This window comes from Dipteris shenzhenensis, chromosome 18, assembly GCF_047967505.1.
Source record: "Dipteris shenzhenensis isolate YYH24624 ecotype China chromosome 18, Dip_SZ_1.0, whole genome shotgun sequence".
Taxonomy (NCBI): domain Eukaryota; kingdom Viridiplantae; phylum Streptophyta; class Polypodiopsida; order Gleicheniales; family Dipteridaceae; genus Dipteris; species Dipteris shenzhenensis.
Window position 1 is genome coordinate 44865110 of NC_141613.1, and position 23971 is coordinate 44889080.

The following is a 23971-nucleotide window of genomic DNA, read 5'->3' on the forward strand; positions in this document are numbered from 1 at the left end:
TTTCCATTTCCTACTGTCACACATCCCATGGACATTGAGTGTAAAACATTTGATATGAGCAGTCATATTTACAGATATTTATAGTAATATAACAACTATGTACAACAGCAAATTTCATGATGTCAAACCTGCATTTCTATCTCAAGGTCAATGCTTCTCCCCTGAGAAGAAATATCCACCTGAGGAGTAGACAGCAAAGCAGCAACCTCTTCTTCAGGGAAGAGTGTTCGGTTGGCTGTCACTGCAGCCCATGTGATCCCAATTCCTGTATTGACCTCTGGCGTGTTTCCACTGGAAGACGCACCATTCCAAGTACGAGGGGGTGGAAGTCTTCTAGCAGAAATAACTTTTATTGGACTTTGCCATCCATCAATTGGTCGAGGGTTGAATAGCAGGAGGTGAATGTGAAGAAACATTCCCATTTGAAATCACTGGAGCTTTGCCTTTATCCTGAATTCCAGAAAACTGTCTACTACCTTTGTTTTTATTTGCAATAGAAGTAGGAGCATCCTTGGTAGGCATTTGAACCAATCCCCATTTCAGTTTGTAAAAGGCACTTCCCATGTCCACATTATTCATCGTGATTGAATAAGAGTTTGGTGTGGGATTATCAGTGTCCAAAAGAATGCAAAATCGATTTGAATTGCCATTAGGCCATGGTGGGCAGACCACTTTGCCTAAAGAAGCTGCAATTTTAGGCAAGAGTGAGGCCATGCATTGTGGGAAGTCTACAACTTCAACCCAGATTGGGCATCTATGTCGGATTAAAGCCTGATAATCCCTTGTGGGAGACCATGGCAATACATGCACCATTTGTTGCCCAAAAAAAAGAGGCGAATGTTCCAAAAGCATTTGTCTGTGTAGCTCATCCACCATAATAACCTCAAAAAAACCCCTGGCTGCATAGTGCACTTTGCGAACAAACGAGCCAGCCAGTGTGCGAGTCAACCAGTTGCCTATCTCTGCACAGCAAGTGGCATCCGGCCAGGAAAAAATAAAATTACTGCATTTTTAGCATATTCTCTGACAAGATCCACAATTTCATCTACTTCCACCATGAGGCCAACTGATGGAACCGAGTCTTTCCACTCTTTCCTGGTGTCTGCAAATCCTTCATGCATGACATCGTAGACTAGTTGGGCCTCAAGAGTATCATGTACCGGGTCATGCTGACCCTCAGCCTGCTTTTGCTTCTTGCAGTGAACTGAACGTTCCTTTTGAAATGTCTTTTCATAGGAATATTCAGCCATAGCTTTGTAAAAAGTGGAACTCAGAAAGGAAATACCTGTAAAGTGGTAGTGGAGGGAAAAAACCAGTCCCAAAAAAAGCCCACAGGAAGCCCACAGAGAAGAGCAAAAGAGTATATTTGTAAGGAGAAAGACGGGAAAGAGGGATGTAGAGGCCAAGATAGGATAGAAAACAGTTTTGTAGAGGAAAAAGAGAAAAAAACCAGTAAAAAAACCCCAAATGAAATATATTTCAGAGGGAAATAGCAGATTTTGGCCATGGGAAAGGTGTAGCAGACCCAGAGACTGAAGAGGAGAGAAATGGGAGTGAAGGCCTTCAAGATCAGGGCGTGGCTGTAGTTCGGATGCAAAACCCTGCGCAGAAAACACACACGAATGCACGCACGCACGCATGCATGCATTCATTTGCGTGCGTGTGCGCACACACACACACTAGGAGGAGAGTAGTTGGAAGAAAATGGGATGGAAAGACAGCCCATCGAGGTAGCAGCAAGCCAAAAAACAGGGTATCCAAGCCTTCAACTGAGAGCGAGCAGAGGGAAAATGCTCCAGGGGGTGTGGGACTGATCAGGAGGCCTTGCTGATATATGGCACAGGTGTGCCAAGGCTGAACGGGGGCCAGGAGAAGCAGAAACAGGGTGACCAAACCTGTGGTGGATGACATGGGGAGGGGCAAGACTTAGGCTTTGCCTTTGTTTTCATTTTCCAACATGAATTGTTATTTCAACGTTAGGAATGACTGTTGTGGATACACAGAAGGAGATAAAACACTGGACCATATTATTTTACAATCATGAGAATCCACTTGGACATTGTTCTCATCTAACTTTAAAGTGATCCTGGGATATGATTTGTGTGACTCTAGAGACTTTTTCAGACTTCCTCAAGGAGTTTTGAACCATGTGAACGCTTAGATAAGGATTTAAAGCTAATTAGTTATGTTTAACTCGTTTTAAATATTTTCCATATTCTCATAACCAAACTCTTTGATCCAAAATTTTGGGACTTTTGTCTGGCTGCTATTATGTCATGTAATGAGATCTTTCACTGGGCACTACACTTGAAATTAAGCTATTTATGCCTATTCAAGCTTATTATCTTGCATCGCATGAAGATATTCAGAAGGGTTTGGCGTGGTCAATCTGTGTGTTAACATTGGTTTTACTGATGGCTGGAAGGCTAGTTTCAATCTGCCAAAGCTGGTGATCAAGTGCTGCCACAAAGTAAAGGGATTTGATCTGGAGAATGAAATTACAGGGATACAGTTACTCTGCACTAAGATTGAAAGGCTAGAAGAACCTGGGGGCATTATTTCACACCTTGGCATTCATATAGATTGTGGTCAAATCCAAGTATTTCTCTTCAACTACTCACATTTATAACAACCCTCATCTTTGTCTTATTCTATGCTTGTTCCCTTTCTTGTGTAAGTTGACATGTGCTATTGTGGTGCTTCTTACTGCATGGGTATCGTTATTAGCTGCTGCGTGAGATGGACAAGTCATTCGTGGAGATAATGAAATTAGCTGTTGCTGCTTCTCTTGAAATTCCTGCACAGGTATTTTTTGCACATCATATTTTCTGCATGTAATTGTTCCTTGCTTGGTGATGTAGCTCTCTATGTACAATTATTGATCCGTCTGTCAGAGCTTAATAATTTATTGATCAAAGACGCATTTTTTGTTCATCCACAGCCGGAGGGTTTGTTGCAAGCTGAGGTTGATATAAAACTTGGAGGTGCTCAATGCAATTTGCTGACAAACAAGTTCAAAAAATGGGTTAATATGCTACACTGCATGAGACCCAACAAAATGGAGATGTCTCCTGTTCCTAAAAAGAAATCTACGATTGCAAAGAATAAAATAAGTTGGACATGCACACTTTCAGCACCGGATTTGGCTATTTTAGTATACAATTTGGATGGTGTAGTGCTTTACCATGTACGGAGGTCCCTTCTTTGACATTTTGAATGCTTGCTAGATCTTCTAAAAATCTTATCTTATTCAATTCTAATTGAACTGGTATTTCCAGTTATGGTTTGGGGTTGCAAGCCCTGTGCTTTCTCAGGTCTGTATTTGTCAGTAGATAATGCAACAATTGCAAAACAGGCCTTAGTATCTTTTTCGTTTGATAGGCTCTTCTGTAATAACCTTTGTGATGGTCCTTGTTATGCTTGCAGACTCTGTAATAACCTTTATGTGGGTCCTCAGGTATGCTTGCAGACTTCCCATGTGTTTATCAACTCCATTTTCAATCAAGGAACTGGAGTTCATACTGAACTGGGTGAGCTACATGTTTACTTGGTTGATGAGAACTATGCACAATACAAGGAGAGCATATTTGGTGTGGACACAAATCCAGGTTGTTTGCTGCAGATGCCTCGAGTAACAGTTGACTGGGGTATAACAGAATCTGAAAATACAAGTAATGGGGATGATCCAAGGAACATTGCATTAGTAGCAGAAGTCACAGGGAGTGCATTGTATCTCACTCTGCATCGCTTGCAGTCTCTGCTCTCTTCGAGCATGCTTTTGGCAGTCCACTTCAAAAATCTTTGGGCTACAGGGCGCACCCAAAAATCTAGTAAGGGAAGCATAGACAGGCACATGGGGAGCAAAAGAGAGGTTCGAGAATTGAGACTATGCCTTGAAGGATTTTCTGTTCAGTTTTGTGAGCAGCTGCATGTCATGAACATGCATGTCCCAGATCCAAAAAAGGTGAACTTTGGTAGTCAAGGTGGTGAGGTGGTCTTGGAAGTGAATGATGATGGTAAGCCTCGTATGGCTAGCATCAAGGTCGCTGTGTATAATGGTCTTGAAGGTCCAGGTCTCATTTGTAAATCTATTACTGATGTCGCACACTTGCAGCTGCAACTAGATCGTCACAAGGGTGATATTCAGGTAGATATACAGAGGCTGAGAACAGCTTACCAAGAATTGGGATCAGGAGTGAAGCTTATGAGTGAAATTGAAGTTGCAGCTTTGCAGAGTGGGAAAATAGTATACCGGACAGCTATTGTTATGAATGAGACTCCTCGTTGCCTAGTCTGTGCAAGTGATTTGAAAGGCAGGTGGGAACCTGATATCCAATTGTTTTTTCATGGTGCTCTTCTGCAATTCAAGACTTATCTCGAGAAGCAAAAGCAGTTAATGCGCTCTGTTGAGGTAGCTGGGAAAGAAGAAGAGAGAGGATATTCTTCAAAAGGCTCTAATAGTGTTCATAACAGTGCCAAGAACCATGATCCAGTTGTAGCCGTTGACATTGAACGAGTAGATTTCTCAGCTGCTCTAGCTGATGGTGTGGAAGGCTCATTATCTATTGCTTCTGTGTTTTCAGAAGATTGTAGAATTGGAATCTTGCTTGAAGAGCTGAAGGTTGCACTGAATGGTGCAACAGTGCTAAGATGTAAACGCTTGCAGGCAGCACGCCTCCCATGTTTTCTACAGAATAACAGTGGAAGCACTCCTGCACAGGAATGCTTGAAATGTGGAACTGAGATTGTTACTTGTTGGGACTATCTTATTCAGGGCTCTGAAATTCGTGTGATTATGCCATACAGGTTAGAGTGCCGGGCAATAGAAGATGCAATCGAAGATATGTGGCGAGGCTTGAAGCTTTCCATGGTTGCTCAGAAAATTACTATTGTAGGCCCAACAAGCAAGGCAAAGATGAAGATAGGGAAGAAACAACCTTCATCTGTTGGTGCTGTAAAATTTGTTCTTGAAAGTATAACGGCTGAAATTGAAGAGGAGCCATTACAAGGATGGTTTGATGAGCATCGTCGGCTCATCAAACAACATCAGCTTGAGCTTGATGTCAGAGAAAAGTTTCTTGATGAGGTCATAGCAGGAGGCAGACTATGTACTAGCCATGACTTTGAACTTTTGAGTGATTGCAGACCTGATAGCATTGTTGAAGGCAACGACGTGGAAAGTTCTCATCATTTTCTTTGTAAAACACTGAAGTACAGATTGCAACAGAAAGCTTTTGAGGCTTATAAGAGGTCATGTAAAAAGTTGCAGCCTTATGAAGATTCAGGATCTCCAAGAAGTGCTTTTCAATCAGGCTTCAGGCCAAGTGTAAACAGGGGATCTCTCTTTTTAATACGGGCCGTGAATTTAGAAGTAACCTTATTGGATGTAGAAGGAGGCATTCCTGGGTTGATTGAGCAAATAAAAAAGATGGACTGCATCCCTTCAGAATCAGAAATACCCTACTCTAGAATTCTTGGAAAACGTGTGAAGATCTCAACTGCATCTCTGGTGATTCAACTTCGTAACTACTCCCTTCCTATGCTTTCAGCCACAGGTGGTAGGTGTGACGGACAAATCATCTTTGCCAGACAGGTTTGTATTTTCCCTGATAGAATACAGAATATATTTTTAACTTTTATGTCTGCAGGAGAACTGGTCGTTGTCTCTATTTGTTAAATGATGATTTTCCTCTTGGCTTTGCAGGCTACCTGCTTCCCCAAACAAGTGGCTCAAGAGGTGTACATAGGCCGATGGCGGAAGGTTTTAATGCTACGCTCGGAGAGTGGGACAACACCTCCTTACAAAATGTTTTCGGAGTTACCAATAGAGTTTGAGAGAGCAGAAGTAGCCTATGGAGTAGGGTTTGAGCCAGCCTTTGCTGATGTAAGCTATGCCTTTACTGTGGCTTTGAGGAAAGCTGATCTAAGTGTGCATGATTTAGTTAAGGATATGCAGATCTTAACAGGTGCTGATTTTTACGATCTTCGTACTTCAGCTAAAACGTTAAACACAGGTTCCCGTTCTGTCAAGAAAGAGCGGAGCTTACCTTGGTGGGATGATATGCGTTATTATGTGCATGGAAGGAATTCTGTAATTGCAACACACTTCAAGTGGGTTTTCCTGGCTACGACAGATCCATATGAAAAGAGAGACATGATGAAGATATCAGCTGGTCTAATGGATATCCAGCAACAGGATGGTTGTCTGTCCTTTTTTGCAAAGGATTTTGATATCAGTATCTCTAGTTTAGAGAAAGTTATGTCTTATCAAGGGCTGAAGCCAGTGCCGATAAAAGAGGGTCAGAGCTGCATTCGATCCCCTTTTTTCCAATTGGATATAACCATGGATTGGGATTGTGCTTCAAGCAATCCTCTCTTTCATTATTTACACGCACTTCCCAATGAGGCAATGACACGTGAAAAAGTTTATGATCCTTTCCGTTCCACATCATTGGCTCTCAGATGGAATTTTTGCTTGAGGGATTCTACAGTAGCAGAAAACATATCAGGACCATCGATAAATATGGGAAGATCTTCACATAGATTCAGGTCACAAAATGTTCACAAGTCACCTGCAAATAAAACCTTAAAGGATCCTGATTCTGCATTACCAACGATGAACCTGGGCGCACATGACTTGATCTGGATATTCAAATGGTGGAGCACATATTACAGTCCCCCTCACAAGCTTCGTACTTTTTCAAAGTGGCCTAGGTTTGGGTTGGTAAGAGTTCCTAGGTCAGGAAACCTTTCTTTAGACAAGGTTCTTACTGATTTCATGTTGAGGGTTGATGCAACTCCTGCTCGAATTAAGCATGCTTCATTAATTACAGATGATCCTGCAGAGGGACTCACCTTCAACATGAAAAAGCTGAAGTATGAACTTTGCTATAGCCGTGGAAAACAACGGTACACATTTGAAAGCAAACGTGATATCCTTGAGCTTGTTTATCAGGGACTGGATTTGCACATGCTTAAGGCAGACTTGAGGAGGGAGCCAATCTTACAAGCCAGAGATAAATACAACGCACCTGAAAATGCAGGGGTCTCAGAAGCAGAGCATGGATCATCTCATGATTTGAAACTACTGACAAAATCCACAGAAAGTGGTTTCTTTTTTACCACTGACTATTTTTCCTTAAGGAAACAAGCCCCAAAGGCTGATGTCTCACGCTTATCTTCATGGCAGGAGGTAGGCCATGGAACCTCAAATGTCAACACTGCAGAGTTTGCCTATGGGAGTGGGAATGATCCAGCTAGATCGGACCCTAGCGATGACGATGGATTCAACATCGTCTTACCAGATAACTGCTTGCGCATTTCTTTGTATGGCTTAAAGCTTCTCTGGACCATTTCCAACAGGGATGCAGTTTGGGCTTGGGTTGAAGATATCTCCAGAGCTTTTGAATCACCAAAGCCATCTCCATCCAGGCAGTATGCTCAACGGAAAATCATGGAAGAACGAAACAAGCTGATTGAGATGGAATCAGGATTGCATGAAGTATCAAATTCTGGGCGCCCTACACAGTGCACCAAGGGACCCAGTGCCTCTCCATCCCCATCTCGTCAAGTCAAACCACTCTCTAATTCATCCCCCATCAGAAAAGGTGCTGACTCACCATCTGTGGACCAAGGTATGTGTAATTTCTGCATTGAATAAGATTCAGGCTCACATAGAGGAGGCTAGTATGCTAGTATGCGAATTAAGTGATGGGACCATACTTTTGGGAGGCTGGTTATAGGTATCTTAGGAGGTGTTTCTACGTTAGTTGGCCCACGTTATGTTGCCCTTTTGGAGGACATGTTCTTACAGTGGCCAGTTGGCTTAACGAAGTGGGCATTATGGTGGGCCGTACGTTCTCTCATTTCCGTCCTATTCTTTTGTGCCTGTTTGAGCTCATGCACCAGGATATAGAGTGCCATATGAGAAAATGGAGGTGTAGTGCCCTCTAGACACTTGGACATGTAGAATCAAGTGCCTACGCAATGAATGACTGCAGTATGAAAATGCATTGATCTCTGGTTCGATGCACTTAGAGAAGATGAGAGATGCATAAACAATTGTAGCAACTAATGATCCACATCTTAACTTCCAACCTTATTGTGAGGGGTGTGGGGTGTGTGGGAGAAGCTACCCACATGAAGCCTCTTGCCAATCTGTGTGGTGTAGGAAAAGAAGGGCACCTCATCCACCGGCTGAGCTAGGCCGCCCTTGGAGGGCCAGAACCACTCTCTTGAATCCCACTGGACCTCCCTCAGGGGTCTACCCTCCCACAGCCAAAGGCACCATCTAGAGGCATCCTGCTCTGAGATACTGGGAGGGTCAATGTGCCACTCCTTCCCCAAACATCCCACCACTCTGATCATCTGCGAGTGAATCCCATCAAGATTCCCATCCATCTCGGGGTCTCTCTCAGTGAGTGACTGAAGTAGGCCTCCAGGTCCTACACGGAAGAAGCCGGGGTGTATGCTGCCTTGCTACATCAACATTCTCAAGGAAACACTAGTACGGGAAAACTGCCCCAACCATCTGCTCTTTCTCCAAATGTGAAGTCCTTCCCACCAGAACTCAGGAATGGCTAAGTCAATCTCGCCCATTCGGCTGCCCTGCCCCTCGCAGATGCGATAGGGCGTCAAGCCTCACCTCTGCCTCCATAGGTAATCTGCTCCAACGGCCAAAGGACCCTGCTGGATCACTATTCCACTGTGCCCAAGCAATGTGAGTCTGTGGTCAGAGCATACGTCCCTCTTGATCTTTGATCTCTGGGTGCCACATAAGGGGTTGGCGCTCAAACTCCTCTCTGCATCTGGGTGGAGCATGGATGAGACCCTCTGCCAGTCTGTGCCAGACCCTGTGAAGGCTCCTCATCAGGGGGGAGCCCTTCCCCGTAAGGGGGGCCTCTGAGAAGATCCATCTATGTGAAGGCTGCCACTGTCCCCCAGTGCGTGGGGTGTTCCTTAGAAGCCCTCACTGTAAGAGGAGCTTCCAAGGCTCTGCACCTGGGGTGAGGCCACGAACCACTAACTTGCCCCGAAGGGCCCGGCTCTGCTCTGCATCTCCGGATCAATGATATCCAAGCCTCCCAAGGCCTGCGGTGTGATCACTGTCTGCCAAGCTACTTGGGCCCTAGTGTTCCTCGTGCCATCTAAACCTGCCCAAAGGAAGCTCCGTACCAACCATCGGAGCTGCCCAATGCATCCTCTGTGAAAGCACTACCAGGAGGCGACATACCAGGCCATGGCAAGAAGGACCTGGTTTGCCACTAAGGCGCGGCCTGCTAGGGAGAGTTTGGCCAAGCTCCAATAGAGAAGCTTGTGCCGAACACTCTCAAGGACCGGGGCAATCTGCTGCTCTGCTGTAATGTCAATACCCACCTGGCATCCGAGGTATCTCGTTGTCTGGCCCCGCGGTATCCATCTGAAGCCAAAGTCACTCCCCCACTCACGGATCTCCTGTGTCTCCTCAAAGCTTGTGAAGAAACCTATAGATTTCGTCCAGTTGATCCATGTCCCTGAGGCCTCACAGTAAATAACGAGGGTGCCCCTGACTCTCTCCAAACTCGCTGTGGTGCCCTCAACATACAAGGTCGTGTCATTTGCAAACTCCGAGTCCAAGTAGCTCCTCCTCTTGTCTGATTGGGAGCCTCAACCTTGTGAGACCTGCCACCTGTGATCTCAAGTAGTAGCCCAAAGCCTCCGCTACAAACAAGAAGAGGAAGGGAGCGAGTGGGCAGCCTTGGCGGGCCGAGCGAGAGAGAGGAAAGGCCTCGCCCACATGTCCTTCGATAAGCATCTAACTAGAGCTCCCTGCATATAGCGCTAAAACTCCTTTGACCCATCTGTCTAGGAAACCCAATCTCCTCATAGTACCCTCTTGGAAGGACCACTCCACCCTGTTGTAGGTCTTCTCAAATTCCAAGAGAAGGACGGCCAGCGGCTGTGACTCCTCCCTGGACCAATCCACTACCTCCTAGAATGTGAAGATGTTGTCCAGGATGTTGCGCTCCTGGCAAACCCAGTCTGTGTGTCGTGGATGATGTCGGTAAGATGGGGCCATAACGGCAAACTTAAGACCTTGGCGAGGATCTTGTATGCAGTATCAAACAAAGTGATCGGCCTCCACGGTCGGATGTCTGACCTATCTCCCCCTTTTGGGATCAAACAAATCCACCCCTTGCTCAAGGACTGAGGGAGAAAGCCTGTGTCAAAAATCTCCTGGCAAGCTAAACGGAAAGGGGTGGAAATAATCTCCTAGAATCTCCAGAAGAAGGCCGGAGTCAAGCCATCCTCACCCGGGCACTTATGGGTCGGGAGAGCCTTGAGGGCTTCCCAGAGCTCCTCATCTATGAAAGGTTCCTCAAGTCTGCTACATAAATCCTGCGAGACTACTGTCGGAATGTGATCCCAAACTAGCTCTCGGGCCACAAGACCAGCTGGGGTCATCCTCTGCGTCTGAGGGGGCGTCATCGTTCCCTTGCCTCCTGTCAGGGGTGTCGAGGTGGAAGAACCTACTGCTGAGGTGGAGAGGGGGCGGGAGAGGGAGGGGTAGGGATGCGGGGGGCAGAGGGAGGGGGGGCGGGTGGTGAGAGTGACCATAGAAGGGGAGGCTGAGTAGGGGGGGAGCAAGACTACTGTCGGAATGTGATCCCAAACTAGCTCTCAGGCCACAAGACCAGCTGGGGTCATCCTCTGCGTCTAAGGGGGCATCATCGTTCCCTTGCCTCCTATCAGGTGTGTCGAGGTGGAAGAACCTGCTGCTGAGGTGGAGAGGGGGCGGGAGAGGGAGGGGTAGGGATGCGGGGGGCAGAGGGAGGGGGGCGGGTGGTGAGAGTGACCATAGAAGGGGGGGTTGAGTAGGGGGGGAGGGGGCGGGGAGAACCCTGGAGGGGGAGGGGGAGGGGTCTGGAGGGGGAGGAGGAGGGATTAGGACGACCTTAGGCTCCCCCTGCTGATTAAGCTGGCTGGGGCTTTGGATCCGCTCCCCTGCGGCTGTTGTCGGGCTAGCGTCTGTGGCTTCCACCATCGCCGCATCTGAATCTCCTGGGGCTGGCTACTGCTGCAAGGGTGGGTGCGGAGGTTGAACCTCCAAAGATGGACGGGGTCTGAGACTCCTACTGTCCCTACTTGAGAGGATGCTGGACGCGGGCCTGTTGACTCTGTCTACTTTGCGGGGAAGGGGGGGGAGGCACACGGGGGCAATCTCTGGCAAAGTGACCCATCTGTCTGCACCGAAGACACTGGCCTGGTTACCTGGAAATCTCCACCCTCGGGCGAAGTGTGCCTCCTTCAAGGGTCTCGAGAAGGATCAACTCTGGGAGGGACTCTGGGCTCTCAACCACCAGTCTGATCCTAGGGACTCCATCATCTGCTAGAACTGAAGTGGCCGACTCTGACAGGGACTCGAGCACTGTGCCAAATGCCCAACCAATGGAAGGGAGGATGGCTCGATACTCCTTGGGGAGCCCTAGGAAGCGGAGTTTAACTGAAAAACATGGAACATGATGTGTCGTATCCATGTCCTCTACTGTGAACCCATGATACCAAGGAAAGAGGTAAACAAGATGCAGGATGGGGCTGTGCTCCACAAGTGTCGAGGCAATGTCGGGGGAGCTGAACTGGATGAGGAAAACGCCTCTTCCATAGATGGTGACCTCGTGGATGTGGTCTCCCTCTAATGCTAAGCTCGGCTAGATCCACTCTCACACCTGTCTCCGTATAGATGGTGACAACCTAGATGTGGTCTCCCTCTAATGCCAAGCTCGGCTAGATCCACTCTCACACCTGTCTCCGTATAGGCATGAGGCCCACAATTCTGCCCACAAGCGCCTTCTCCTGGAGGGACTGAGATGCATGCTGTACCTGTTGCTTGTCAGCTGGGGAAAGAAGAACCTCAACGGCTGTGGGAGTGGAGGGTGCTATAGAGCCCCTTTGGCTAGACCAAAGGTCACCTCCAAGATTTTCTTTCATTGTGACAAACATGAATGCTCCCGCTGCAGGGAGGTAAATGAAAAAAGGAAAAGGAAGAAGGACGTCGAGGTGAGGCGGAGAAGAGAGGTGGAGAGGGGGGCAGGGAAAGAAGAGGGGAGGAGAGGAAGGAGGGAGCAAGGGGAGGAGGAGGAGGAAGGAGTGACGAAGAGGAATGAGGGCGGGAGAGGCGGGAGAAGCGGAGGAGGAGGAGGGGGGGCGCATTGGCGGGGGGAGGTGCGAGGCGGAAGGGAGGAGGCTTGGAGGCAAGGAGACGGGAGAAGGTGGGGAAGAGTGGAGGCAGAGGAACGGTTAGGGGCGGCAGAGCGGGGCGGAGTGGGAGAAGGCAGGGCGGGGGGGGAGGCGGAGCGGGGAAGCAAGGAGGAGACGGAGTGGGCGGAGGTAGGGCGGGAGGTGGAGGCGGAGCGGGGAAGTAGGGCGGAAGGGCGGTGAGGCAAGGAGGGAGGGTGGCGAGGAGGGGGCAGTGGGCGGCCTTCAAGCATGTCATCACAGTGACCGCTATGCATCATGTCCCGAATGAGAGCTTCAACCTACCATTGGATACTTCGGTCAATCCAAATTCCTCCACCATCTCCATTGCCACTCATCATTTGTACTCAAGCCACTAATTGTGTTAGTAACAATCAACCGATGAATTCACACACCAACTAAACTGGACATCTGATTATTAAAAATGATAATTTGTAACTAATATACTTCCTAGAGAATTGAACTTAGTGAGACTTGAAAGGGAAAAAGTATAAAACAATAAAATAATTGAGCATTGTATTTGTTACTTTTCTCAATGTCATAGTATCGATGTTGCCGAATTTGACAAAAAACAATGCTTGAACCTATACCAAATTAAAATGAACGATAAATTGATGTAATATAGTAAGTTTAATCAATATAGGATTTAAAAAAAAAAAATCTCTCATAAGTTCTAATTTGAATAATTCATTATGTCTTCATTAATGAAAGTTTAAAATCTCTTGCTTTTTTACCATCTCGAGGATGACACGTGACGAATATCCAAGAGACTCTTCACATCTCTCCTTATACACGTTGACAATTGCAATCCAAGCAAGAGGCATGTTATGGAAATTACATTTCTTACCTTACTAGGATATTATTTTATATTATAGTCATGTTGACTATGGCAAAATCTTCCATTGGACATAGATGGGGGGGATGCTCATGTGCTCCCAGATTTTGTTGATGACTCAAGTGATGTGGTTGAGGGTATTGCAACTTGCGGGGATGAGGCAGTGGAGCTTGTTGAGGGGTCTCTAGTTATAGATCATGGGTTGGGTGAGCCCCATGGGTCTATGTGTGTGGAGGTGACCTCAAAGGTTGTGGCTTATGTAGAGGTGAGCCAGCGTCATGATGCAAGTGCAATGCCTAATGATGAATGGAGTTCATTGGTGTCCTAGCGAGGGGTGTGAGTTGCTGGTTTGGCGGATGCTATGCATGGTCTTGTGGATATGAGTACTTCAGAGTATCGAGTTGGTATTTAACTTGGGTAGAAGACTCTTGTTTGTTGGCCTATGCCTGGGCCATGTTGGGGAAGGCATTGTGTGGCATGGATGTATGCCTTATATGGCGGTGTTTCTATTTAGATCTTGATGTTTCAGTTATCTTTTATGGTGGACAGCATGTCTGTTGGAGCTGGTAGGGCCCTGATTATCTTCATGAGCTTTCTTACAGTGGATGGCAGTGTCTCACATTTTGCTTTGAATACAGGATGATGGACCTCTCTTGGAAGGTTGAGCTCATGTAGCTGCGGTGCTAGCTGCTAAGCATGCGTTATGTACTCCGTAGTTGGGGGGTATCATTATACCCTCTAGAGCATAGTGGATCATTTTGTTGATTGGTGGACATAAGGTTGGTCTTCTCAACCTTTATGCCCCCCAAGAAAGAGGAGACCAAAAGGGGGGGGAGAGAAGGTGGCGTTTCTTCACTAGATAGAGTGGCTTAGAATGCCTTTCTCTTTGAGTATAGTTGCAAACATGCTTGGAGAGATGATGCTTTGCCGCATTCGCTTCTGTTCTCTTGGTTGAACAGGCGGTTGCAGATGCCCATCCATGCATGAATTGACAGGTTCTATGTTGATGATTGTGCATTTGTTCAGTATGCATTGCACCAGGGGTTTTCAACTTATATCATTTTCCAGTGGTTATGGTGATTTCTATGTTGGTGTAAAGGCACATTGCCACCCCTTTATTAAAGATATGACACCTATGACTGTCTTAAGACAGTCATAGGGTGAAAAACCTAATCCTAATAAAACCTATGAGTTTGTGGTGTGGCTCATCACTTCACACCCGCATCTTTTGTGTCACCTCTCTCTCTCACTCTCTCCCCGTTGTACTTCTCCCTCTTTCCTTCCCTCTCAACTGGTATCAGAGCCTTCATCTCTCCCTCCCCACTCCTGCCTACCTCCCCCTCTACCCCTCCTTATCCCCTCGGGACTCGTGCCCTCAGCAGCGTGAAGGCAGCGTGGGCGGAGCTGGGCATTGCGCAGGCAGCGCGGGCTGCAGCGGGGTAGCGTGGGCAACAGCGCGGGGTAGCGCGGGCGACAACGCGCGTGTGGGCAGAACAGGGCGGTGCGGAGCAGCGCCAACAGCTGCAACAGCAGCAGCTAGCTGCTGCTAGCTGCTACCCGCTACCAAGCGGGCGCAGCCAGTGCGCAGCACCGGTGCGCACCCAGGCAGCCTCAGGGCCTTGAACAGGGCGGCGCGCAGGGAGCTTGTGTACGGACGTACGGCCGTCCGTACCGCCGTACGAATACCGTACAGGCGTCCGTATTGTACGGACGCCGCCGTACGAACTGAGTCAGGGAGCTGCGTCAGGGAAGTGCATTTCGAAATTTCTTTTGGATCTGTACCTTGCACAGGTACAGCAGGTACAGTGGTACCCTGCACAAGTACACAGGTATAGAAAGTACAGCAGTTTTGGATCTGTACCCTGCACAGGTGTACAGCAGGTACAGTGGTACCCTACACAAGTACACAGGTACAGAAAGTACAGCAGGTACAGCAGTTTTTCTTTGGGGAAAGAAGAAAAAGAGAGAGCACTCTGCTCTTCACATTCCCGGCTGTTCAGTTCTTAAAACTGTGTGTTGAAGGTACAGCAAGTACCCTCCTGTCCCTCGTGCTTGAGGTGACTAGTACCACAGTGTGTGGTGGTTGCACAGTTATCTTGTTTCGGGAAGGTAATGCCTTGATTTTGCAGAGGGCTTTTATGCTTTTGCTGAGTGCAAATCTCAGCTTTTGGGTGACATTTTCAAAGGGCTTTTGCCTGGAAGCTTATGCAGTGTATGCCTTGAGGCAGTGTGGAGCCAGGGAGCCCACATTGGTCTTGTTTCCGCAGTGTATTCAGTGACATTTCTGCAGGTCACATTTTGTGTACGACACCTTGGAAAATCTCAGTTGAGCCACGCTTGGCCAGGGCGCATCGAGTTTACTCGGTCCCTAACTGTCCATCGTTGACAGTGCTCAAAAGATTTTCTCTTCAGTGTTTGTACGTTGGGATCTGTGTTGTTATTGTGTACACAGGGCTGTTTATGCATTGCATTGCCAGGTGAAAGTGCCAGGAGAGCGCTGTATTTTGTTATGCTACCTCAGTGTTGAGGTGTTTTTCACTTGGTACAGGTGTCAAATCAAGGGGCTTTTGCCCAGATTTTGCTTGAGAGCACTTGGGTTACTGTTTGAGACCTTTAGATGCCTTTTATCCCCTTGGCAGAAGGGTGATTGCTTGGGATTTGTCCCATTTTCTGTTGCAGGTTTGTGACAGGCTGAAGTGTCTGGAGCCTCTTTTCAGTTAACAAAACAGTGTATGACAAGTGGTTTATGCATATAAAATCAGTGCAATACCTCATCTAAGGTGGGAGAAGTGATCAGGACAGGAGTGTTTTGTGCTTCGTCAGCTGATGATGCACTGTTAAAGCACTTGTGGAACAGCTGCAGCATTCTGAAATTACTGTTTTATGTCTATTTGAGCACGGTACAGTGTGTCAGAAGGTACAGTAACTGGAGGGAAATTTTTCTGTTTTGCTGCAGATTTTTTGACAGTAAAAACAGCACTATTGTGAGTGCTCCTGGCTCTTGATAGAGCAGGTTTTTTCTGAGAAATCAGAATTTTATTCAGTCTTTTTTGACTTACAGGGAGTCAGGTACTTTCCTTATCTGATATGGCATCAGGGGGAAGTGAATCATCAATTCTGAACATAAAGAAATTGGAAGGGGCACACAATCATGCATTATGGGCAGAACAGTGTTTGAATGTACTTCTGCTTAAGAAGATTTCTAAGCCCATAAGGGTGAAGGGTGTCAAGCCATCTGGGATGTCAGATGATGAGTGGGAGGAGCTAGATTTGTCCGCGAGGGCTGCTATCATGCTTACTCTCAGTGATTCTCTTGTGTTCAATGTTCAGGCTGAAAAGACCTCTTATGGCCTATGGCAGAGGCTAGCAGAATTGTATGCCCAAAAGAGTTCAGCCAGTAAGGTTTATTGGTTGAAGAAGCTGGTTGATCTTCGCATGAAGGAAGGTACAGCTATGACCTCACACTTGAGTGAGTTCAATGCCATCTTTACACAGCTGATTGCACAGGGGTTGAACCTTGATGAGGAGTTCAAGGCTACTTTCTTGTTGTGTACCCTCCCTGAGAGTTGGGACACTTTCAAGACCACCCTGTATAATTCAAATGTCACTCTTATATATGCTGATGTAGAGAGCTCTCTCCTCATGGAGGAGATGAGCAGGAAGAATAATGCGGGCAGCAAGTCTTCAAATGCTTTGCAGGTACAGGAAAGAGGCAGGACTCAGCAGAAGGGGAGATCTGCTAGTAAGTCCAAATCCCGCAGTCAGTCCCGTGGCAAAAAGGATATTGAATGCTTTTATTGTGGCAAGAAGGGACATGTGAAGTCTAAGTGCTTCAAGTTTATACGAGATCAGAAAGCCAAGAAGGCTGAGGCAAAGGATGCAGGCAGTGGAAGCAAAGGCAAAGGCAAGGCCAAGGTAGATGACTTGGATGCAGTGAATGTTGCAGCAGAGGACAGTGACAGTGACAGACATGATGTTTTATGCTCTTCTGCTGTAATTGCACATACTTTGGTTATTGATGGCCATGACATGCACACCTGGCTCTTGGATTCAGGTGCTTCTTTTCATGTTACTCCTCATAGGGAGTGGTTTACTTCGTACACAGGTACTCATGGAGTTGTTCACCTTGGGAACAACTATGCATGTCAGATTGCAGGGATTGGTAGTATACAGATAGTATTCCCTGATGGACGCATATTTATGCTTGATGGTGTTCGCCATGTGCCGCAAATCAAGAAAAATCTGATTAGCACTGGCTTGTTGGATGACAGTGGTTACCACACCACATTTGGGGATTCCAAATGGGTGATTACTGATGGCCAGGTTGTAGTGGCTGAGGGTTATAAGAGTGATACCTTGTTCTTTATGTTTCCAGTGTAGGTAATCATGTTGTTGCCATAACCGAGCTGCCAAAGGTTTCATTGTGGCATAGCCGGTTGGGACACATGTCCGTTAAAGGAATGCAAGAACTGTCACGTTTGGGTTATCTGCCGTCTCTTTCATTTTCAGATTTGCCTACTTGTGATGGGGGTGCAAAGTATTTCATTACTTTTATTGATGATGCCACACGCAAAGTGTGGGTCTATTTCTTGAAGCATAAGAGCGATGCCTTAGATGCTTTCAAGAAGTTTGTCGCTCAGGTTGAGAATCGGACAGGTCGCAGGCTGAAATGCCTCAGATCCGATAATGGGGGTATGTGTCAAATGCTTTTGTACAGTTTTGCGAAGCTAAGGAAAAAAAACAGGAACTCACAGCCCCTCATAATGCATCTCAAAATGGTGTGAGTGAGCGGATGAATCGAACTATTCAGGAGAAGGTTCGATGTATGTTGTCTTATGCTGCATTGCCCCATGGCTTTTGGGCAGAAGCCGTGCAAACAGCAGTTCACATAATTAACAGGTCGCCGAACAAGGCTTTGGAGTTGAAAGTGCCAGAGGAGGTGTGGTCTGGCAAGCCACCTTCATATAAGCACTTACGTGTGTTTGGCTGCGAGTGCTTTGCTCATATACGCAAAGAATTGCGCACCAAACTGGAGCCAAAGTCTTCCAGATGCATCTTTATGGGTTATGGTGACGAAGGTGAAATGGGGTACAGGTTATGGGATCCCGTTAAACGGAAGATTATACGCAGCAATGATGTCATCTTTAAAGAGGATAGTGTACACAAAGAACCCGTGCAACCTGTGGAATACAGGAGGGTTGTTTATGATGATGTCAGACAGCAAAGAATGCCCATTAATATGCAGCAGCAGGCTGCTGCAGATAACCCTGTTCAAGAGGGTATACAGGCTGAAAATCAACCAGATAATTTTGCCAATGATGCACCACTGAATGTGCCAGCAAATGGGGCTGTAGAACAGCCAGATATGGTGGTACAGCCACCCGTCATGCATGACGAACAGGCTAGACAGCAGCCTAATCCGGAACATTTTGTTAGGAGGAGCACCCGTGTACAACGGCCTCCTGACAGGTTTGTTCCAGGAGCCAATAATGTGGCTGATTTTATTATGCTGACAGATTGTGGTGAGCCTTTCAGCTTCAAGGAAGCTATGGGAAGAACAGAGAAAAGGAAGTGGGAGAAAGCCATGCAGTCAGAAATGGACTCCCTACTTTAAAATGATACATGGGACTTGGTGCAGCTACCTGCAGGCAGAAAGGTTTTGCCATGCAAGTGGGTTTACAAAGTCAAAGTGGATTCAAATGCTTTACCGAGGTATAAGGCCAGATTGGTTGCCAAGGGATTTAAGCAGGAGAAAGGCATTGACTTTGATGAGATCTTTTCCCCTGTAGTCAAGATGACTACTTTGAGAGCAGTGTTAGCTCTTGTTGCTCATGAGGACATGGATTTATGTCAGATGGATGTGAAGATTGCTTTTCTTCATGGAGATCTCCATGATGAGATCTATATGAGTCAGCCAGAGGGATATGCTGTTAAAGGGAAAGAGCAGCTTGTGTGTAAGCTCAAGAGGAGCTTGTATGGACTCAAGCAGGCACCAAGAGAATGGTACAAGAAGTTTGATGCCTTCATGCAGTCCCAAGGGTATCATAGGTGTGAGACCGATCATTGCTTGTACACCAAACGGGCAAAGGATGGCAGTTTGATGCTACTCATTCTATATGTGGATGACATGCTGATTGCGAGTAAATCTCAGCATGAGATTAGTGCTTTAAAGAAACAACTGCATAAGTCTTTTGACATGAAAGACTTGGGTGATGCAAACCATATTCTTGGCATGCGGATTACTCGTGACAGGTCCAAGGGACTTTTGTTTCTGTCACAGAAGGAGTACATTGACAAAGTACTGCAGAGGTTTAAAATGGAGGGGGGGAAGTCTATTAGTACCCCGTTGCCTCCACATTTAAAACTCAGCAGTAAGGACAGCCCCAGATCAGATGATGATAAGGCTGAAATGGCCAAAGTTCCGTATGCATCTGGAGTTGGTTCTTTGATGTATGCCATGGTTGCCACTCGTCCGGATATTGCTTTTGCGGTGGGAGTCATCAGCAGGTATATGGCAAATCCAGGCAAGCGGCACTGGGAAGCAGTGAAAGGTGTCTTGAGGTATCTCAAGGGTACCAAAGACTTGTGCATATGATATGGTAGGCAGGATGCATTGGTGCATGGTTTTACAAATTCAGACTATGCAGGGAATGCAGATAACCGGAAGTCTACTACCGGTTATATTTTCACATTTGCAGGAGGTGCTATATCATGGGTGTCTCGGTTGCAGAAATGCGTTGCACTGTCAACTACTGAAGCTGAATATGTTGCAGCCACTGAGGCTTGCAAGGAAGCAATATGGCTTACTCGGCTGGTGGGAGATTTGGGCACTACAGGAGATATGCCAGTTTTGCATTGTGATAGTCAGAGTGCTATCATGTTGGCAAAGAATCCGGTCTTTCATCAAAAGACCAAGCACATAGATGTGAAATATCATTTCATTAGGGAGGTACTGGAAGACAAGCGACTTGAGCTTGTGAAAGTGCATATTGATGATAATCCTGCAGATTTGCTCACTAAGAGCTTGCCTACAGAGCGGTTTGCACATTGCCGCCACATCATGGGATTAGGATGAGACCATTCTTATTTTATGGTCTTGTATACAGGAACTGTATATTGCTGTAATTTTTATTCTTTTCTCCCCTTTAGGCACATTGGCCTTTAGGTGGGAGGTTGTTGGGGTAAAGGCACATTGCCACCCCTTTATTAAAGATATGACACCTATGACTGTCTTAAGACAGTCATAGGGTGAAAAACCTAATCCTAATAAAACCTATGAGTTTGTGGTGTGGCTCATCACTTCACACCCGCATCTTTTGTGTCACCTCTCTCTCTCACTCTCTCCCCGTTGTACTTCTCTCTCTTTCCTTCCCTCTCATTCTAAGACTCACTTGAGACGCTGCTCTGCTAGTATCATAATTCTAGGTGCATTGTATGTAGAGGAGGGCCTCATGGAGGATGTGTTACAAATTTGGGTGTCTCACAAGGTGGAGTGGGATCTCCTTCACATGTGGTAGCATCCCGGAAGAGTTGAGATTCTTAGAGGGAGATTGGCCTCAGACAACAGCTAGTAGCCCTATAGAGGGAAGAGTAAAACTCTTATTGATGCTTGAATACAGGATCTGCAAGGGCGCATCAATAGGTTTTTCTAGATCAGAGAGTAGAGTATGTCTTTCATGCTCGTGAGTCCTTTTGGATTGTGGCTGAAGCAATGAGCATATTTTTGAGATCTCCAGCAGATGTTATTGGGCTGAGACTTCCCTTGAGGCAAGATGAGGAGCTTTTGGATAGTGAGATGACTAATGATGCTATTGTTTTTTTGGACGCCACTCCGTAGAACCTCACTTCTTTTAGGACAGCCTTGGGTTTATTTTGTTCGGCACATATCAATTGGAATAGATCCAATGGATTTTGGATTAGTGACCAGGACACTCCAAGTTGGGGGGATGATTTATGTTTCAGTTGGATTTAGAGAGGTGTTTCTATAAGATATTTAGGCTGCTAGTTTGCTATGGGCTTCTCCTTCACAACAATTTGCCACAGTGTTGTGCAGTAGAAGATTGATAGAGCGTCCCCAACAATTACATGCGGAAGTGTTTAACTACGGAATCAAATACTTCTTTACTAATGTGTACTTCACGACCATAGTGTGTGCAAGCTAGTAAATAGACAGTACTCCAAGAAAGATATAGGATCCATAAAAGGTATGTTTCCATCCAAGACCGGACACAATACAAAAGAGAGATGTAGACTCCCACCAAACGGTGGTCTTCTGATCTTACCATACTATCTACTTGGCACCTCTAGATCCCTGAGCCCACGTGCTCCTCTCTGAGCTTATGTAGACTCTTCGTCCATGATCCCCGCACCTTACTGCCCTGGAAGACAGCCTAGGGTACAGCCACTTTTGAGCTAAGTGTGCAGCTCCTCTGTCCCTCCACCTCTTGGATGTAGGCCCAAGAGAGGGCCTTCTGCTGCTCGTTTCTTCTTACCGAAGGCTGCTCTTGCTGGTTGCCAAGTGAGGCCCCAAAGGGCCCCTAACCAATCGCCCAATATGCCCCCTTTTGGCCGACTTTCACTGACTGAAAACTGACCTGGGGTCCAGCCCCTAATCTGTGCATACTGACCTGTTCAGGGCCCTCTTTTCCAGGGCTTGCAGGCGCTGCCTAGCCACGTGACTTGCCGCCACTGGCCCAAGCTCTGCAGCGCCTATCCCAACCTGCTCAGGCTGGCCCATATGCTGGTCCTAACCTTGCTCCATGCAGGCGCAAACATTGCCTGCGTCTTTGCATCTGTTTAGGGCTCTTATAGCCCTGGCTTCTATCCATACAACTGCCTGTAGCATCCCGTAGATATCCATACTGTTATTGATGTCAGCATCTGCCTGCTTCCAGCCTGTTAAACCGGTGCAGACCTGCTCCAGCCAGTGCTGCTGGCACGTGGCATACCCCAGTCCTTGTGCACACCATGGAGCCTCACAAACTGCCGGGTAAGCCCTCTATTGTGCTGCCCACATGGCAGCCTGTTTGCTGTCCATGTGGCAGCCCCAAAACCCTTTCCTTTTCGCTATGGTCCTCAACCCCCATGATGCACTTCTCATTTGGGGGCTCACAGATGGGGAGGTGATCTCTACTAATCCAACATGTTGGAGAGTAACGAAAATCCTTTCATAGATATCTCAAATCTTAAGGATTTCGATGAGTCCAAAGTTTTGGGAAACATGCTTAGTTTCCAAGATTTGATGGGTCTAGATAGATGCTTCGACTAGGACGCTAGTCAGGGAAGTTTCTAAGTACACACATGTTATCTATTCCCTAGACCAAGAGTGGGTCCCTAGTCTCGAAGTGCATTTTTTCAGTTTGTGGGTTTTGGTTGGCCATTTGTATTTACTATTTATGATAGTTTGCAACATATCCACAAACTGCTCTTGTAGCAATCATAGCACGTGGGTGTGTGGTGTATTATGGTGGTATGGGACGCCATGATCCATCACATGCTGTGGGGTTATGCCAGAGTATCCAGATTTATTTAGGACTCTGCGCCTACAAACACATGACTATCTTTTCCTTTTTGGAAAATAGGTTACTTATACAGGCAATTATGAGATGCTAGCTTAAATCATAATAACATCTGTTGAAATGTTGGTTCTTGATACTCAAAGCTTCTTGGAGATTGACCGTTCAAATTTGCTTTGAGTTAACACCCTAGACTATGCTTTTCGAGCTTGAAAAGCAGGTATTTTGACTTTCTGAGTCTGGGAAGTGAGATTTGATTCACTTTCGAGTTTGGGAAGTGTAGATTGTTGTACTTTCCTAGTTTGGAAATAAGATTTGATCTCTCTCCATTTGGGAAGAGAGTGCTGTTGTGTTTATACTTCTGTAGAAGATTCTGGATTTTTCCGAGTATTTGATTTTCCCACTGTAAATGACACTAAGATTAAAGCAAGTGAGTCAAATGAAAGATATTTTGGGCACAACTCTTTAGGACAGTTGCTGCTTACCTTGGGTATTGGTTAGAGTACCACTGGATACAAATCAAACAGAAGGATAAATATAATAGCCTACAACACTACGAAAATGGAAATATATGTGTCAAGGCTGATTGACCATTGCACTATCACCATCCAATCATGAATTAAAAAGATATCATAGCCTCAATTGTTTCAGTTTTTGCTTTTTGATGCTGGCGGCAACCTCATTTAGAGAAAGTGTAACCAAGGATAGATCAGGCATGCAAGGATGTGTTGAATTTTCAGGATGTACAAGCTTTATGTAAAGTCCTGCAAATGCACTTATTAGCAGATAAGAGGTTGGATGTCTTGGGCCTATTTGCGATGGAATCAGAGCAGGCTCCTAAAAACATGTGGTTACAGTCACGAAAGAGAATCAATAACATGGGGTTTTGGGTTCATGCCTCTTTTTATGGAGATTTATCAGGCATTTTGCTAAAAGGGGACCCTTTCAAGGCGATGCAGTTTACAAAACTGCAGGCTTTGCACAATTCAGACAAATCACAATCAAATACCTTTTACTTACCATGCACTCTTCTTAAACTTGGTGCACAAGACGGGCAACATGAAAAAGTTGCTTATGTTGCCGATGTTCAGTCTTTATTTTGTATCAATTTCCATACAGGTATTGATGCCACTTTTTTGACTTCTCAATGCGTCTGAACCAGGAGCTTAACAAACAATGATACAAAGCTATCTTAGTCCCAACAGTTTTGGCATCGGGAAGGAAAAGGCCTTCTATTTAACTAAGAAATTTCAAAGCAAAATCATATTTTGATACATTGAGCAAGATACTCAATAGTCCAGGGCAGAGAAAATTCCAACTATCAGTTCTTTGAGTTGTTGACCATACTTATACAAATCTGGTATCAACACAACACTGCACCTGTCTT

The 23971-nt window shown here is 46.2% G+C and overlaps 1 protein-coding gene across 1 annotated transcript in view; it reads left to right on the forward strand.

The window, feature by feature from the left end:
- Positions 1–23971, forward strand: part of SAB (HYPERSENSITIVE TO PI STARVATION 4) — a 161686-nt gene that overhangs the window by 33168 nt on the left and 104547 nt on the right. Inside the window, exons 6-10 of the mRNA XM_087389961.1 lie at positions 2426–2599; positions 2728–2805; positions 2942–3187; positions 3458–5593; positions 5705–7634. Coding sequence (XP_087246087.1) covers positions 2426–2599; positions 2728–2805; positions 2942–3187; positions 3458–5593; positions 5705–7634 — 4564 coding nt within the window. The remainder of the gene's footprint in view (positions 1–2425; positions 2600–2727; positions 2806–2941; positions 3188–3457; positions 5594–5704; positions 7635–23971) is intronic.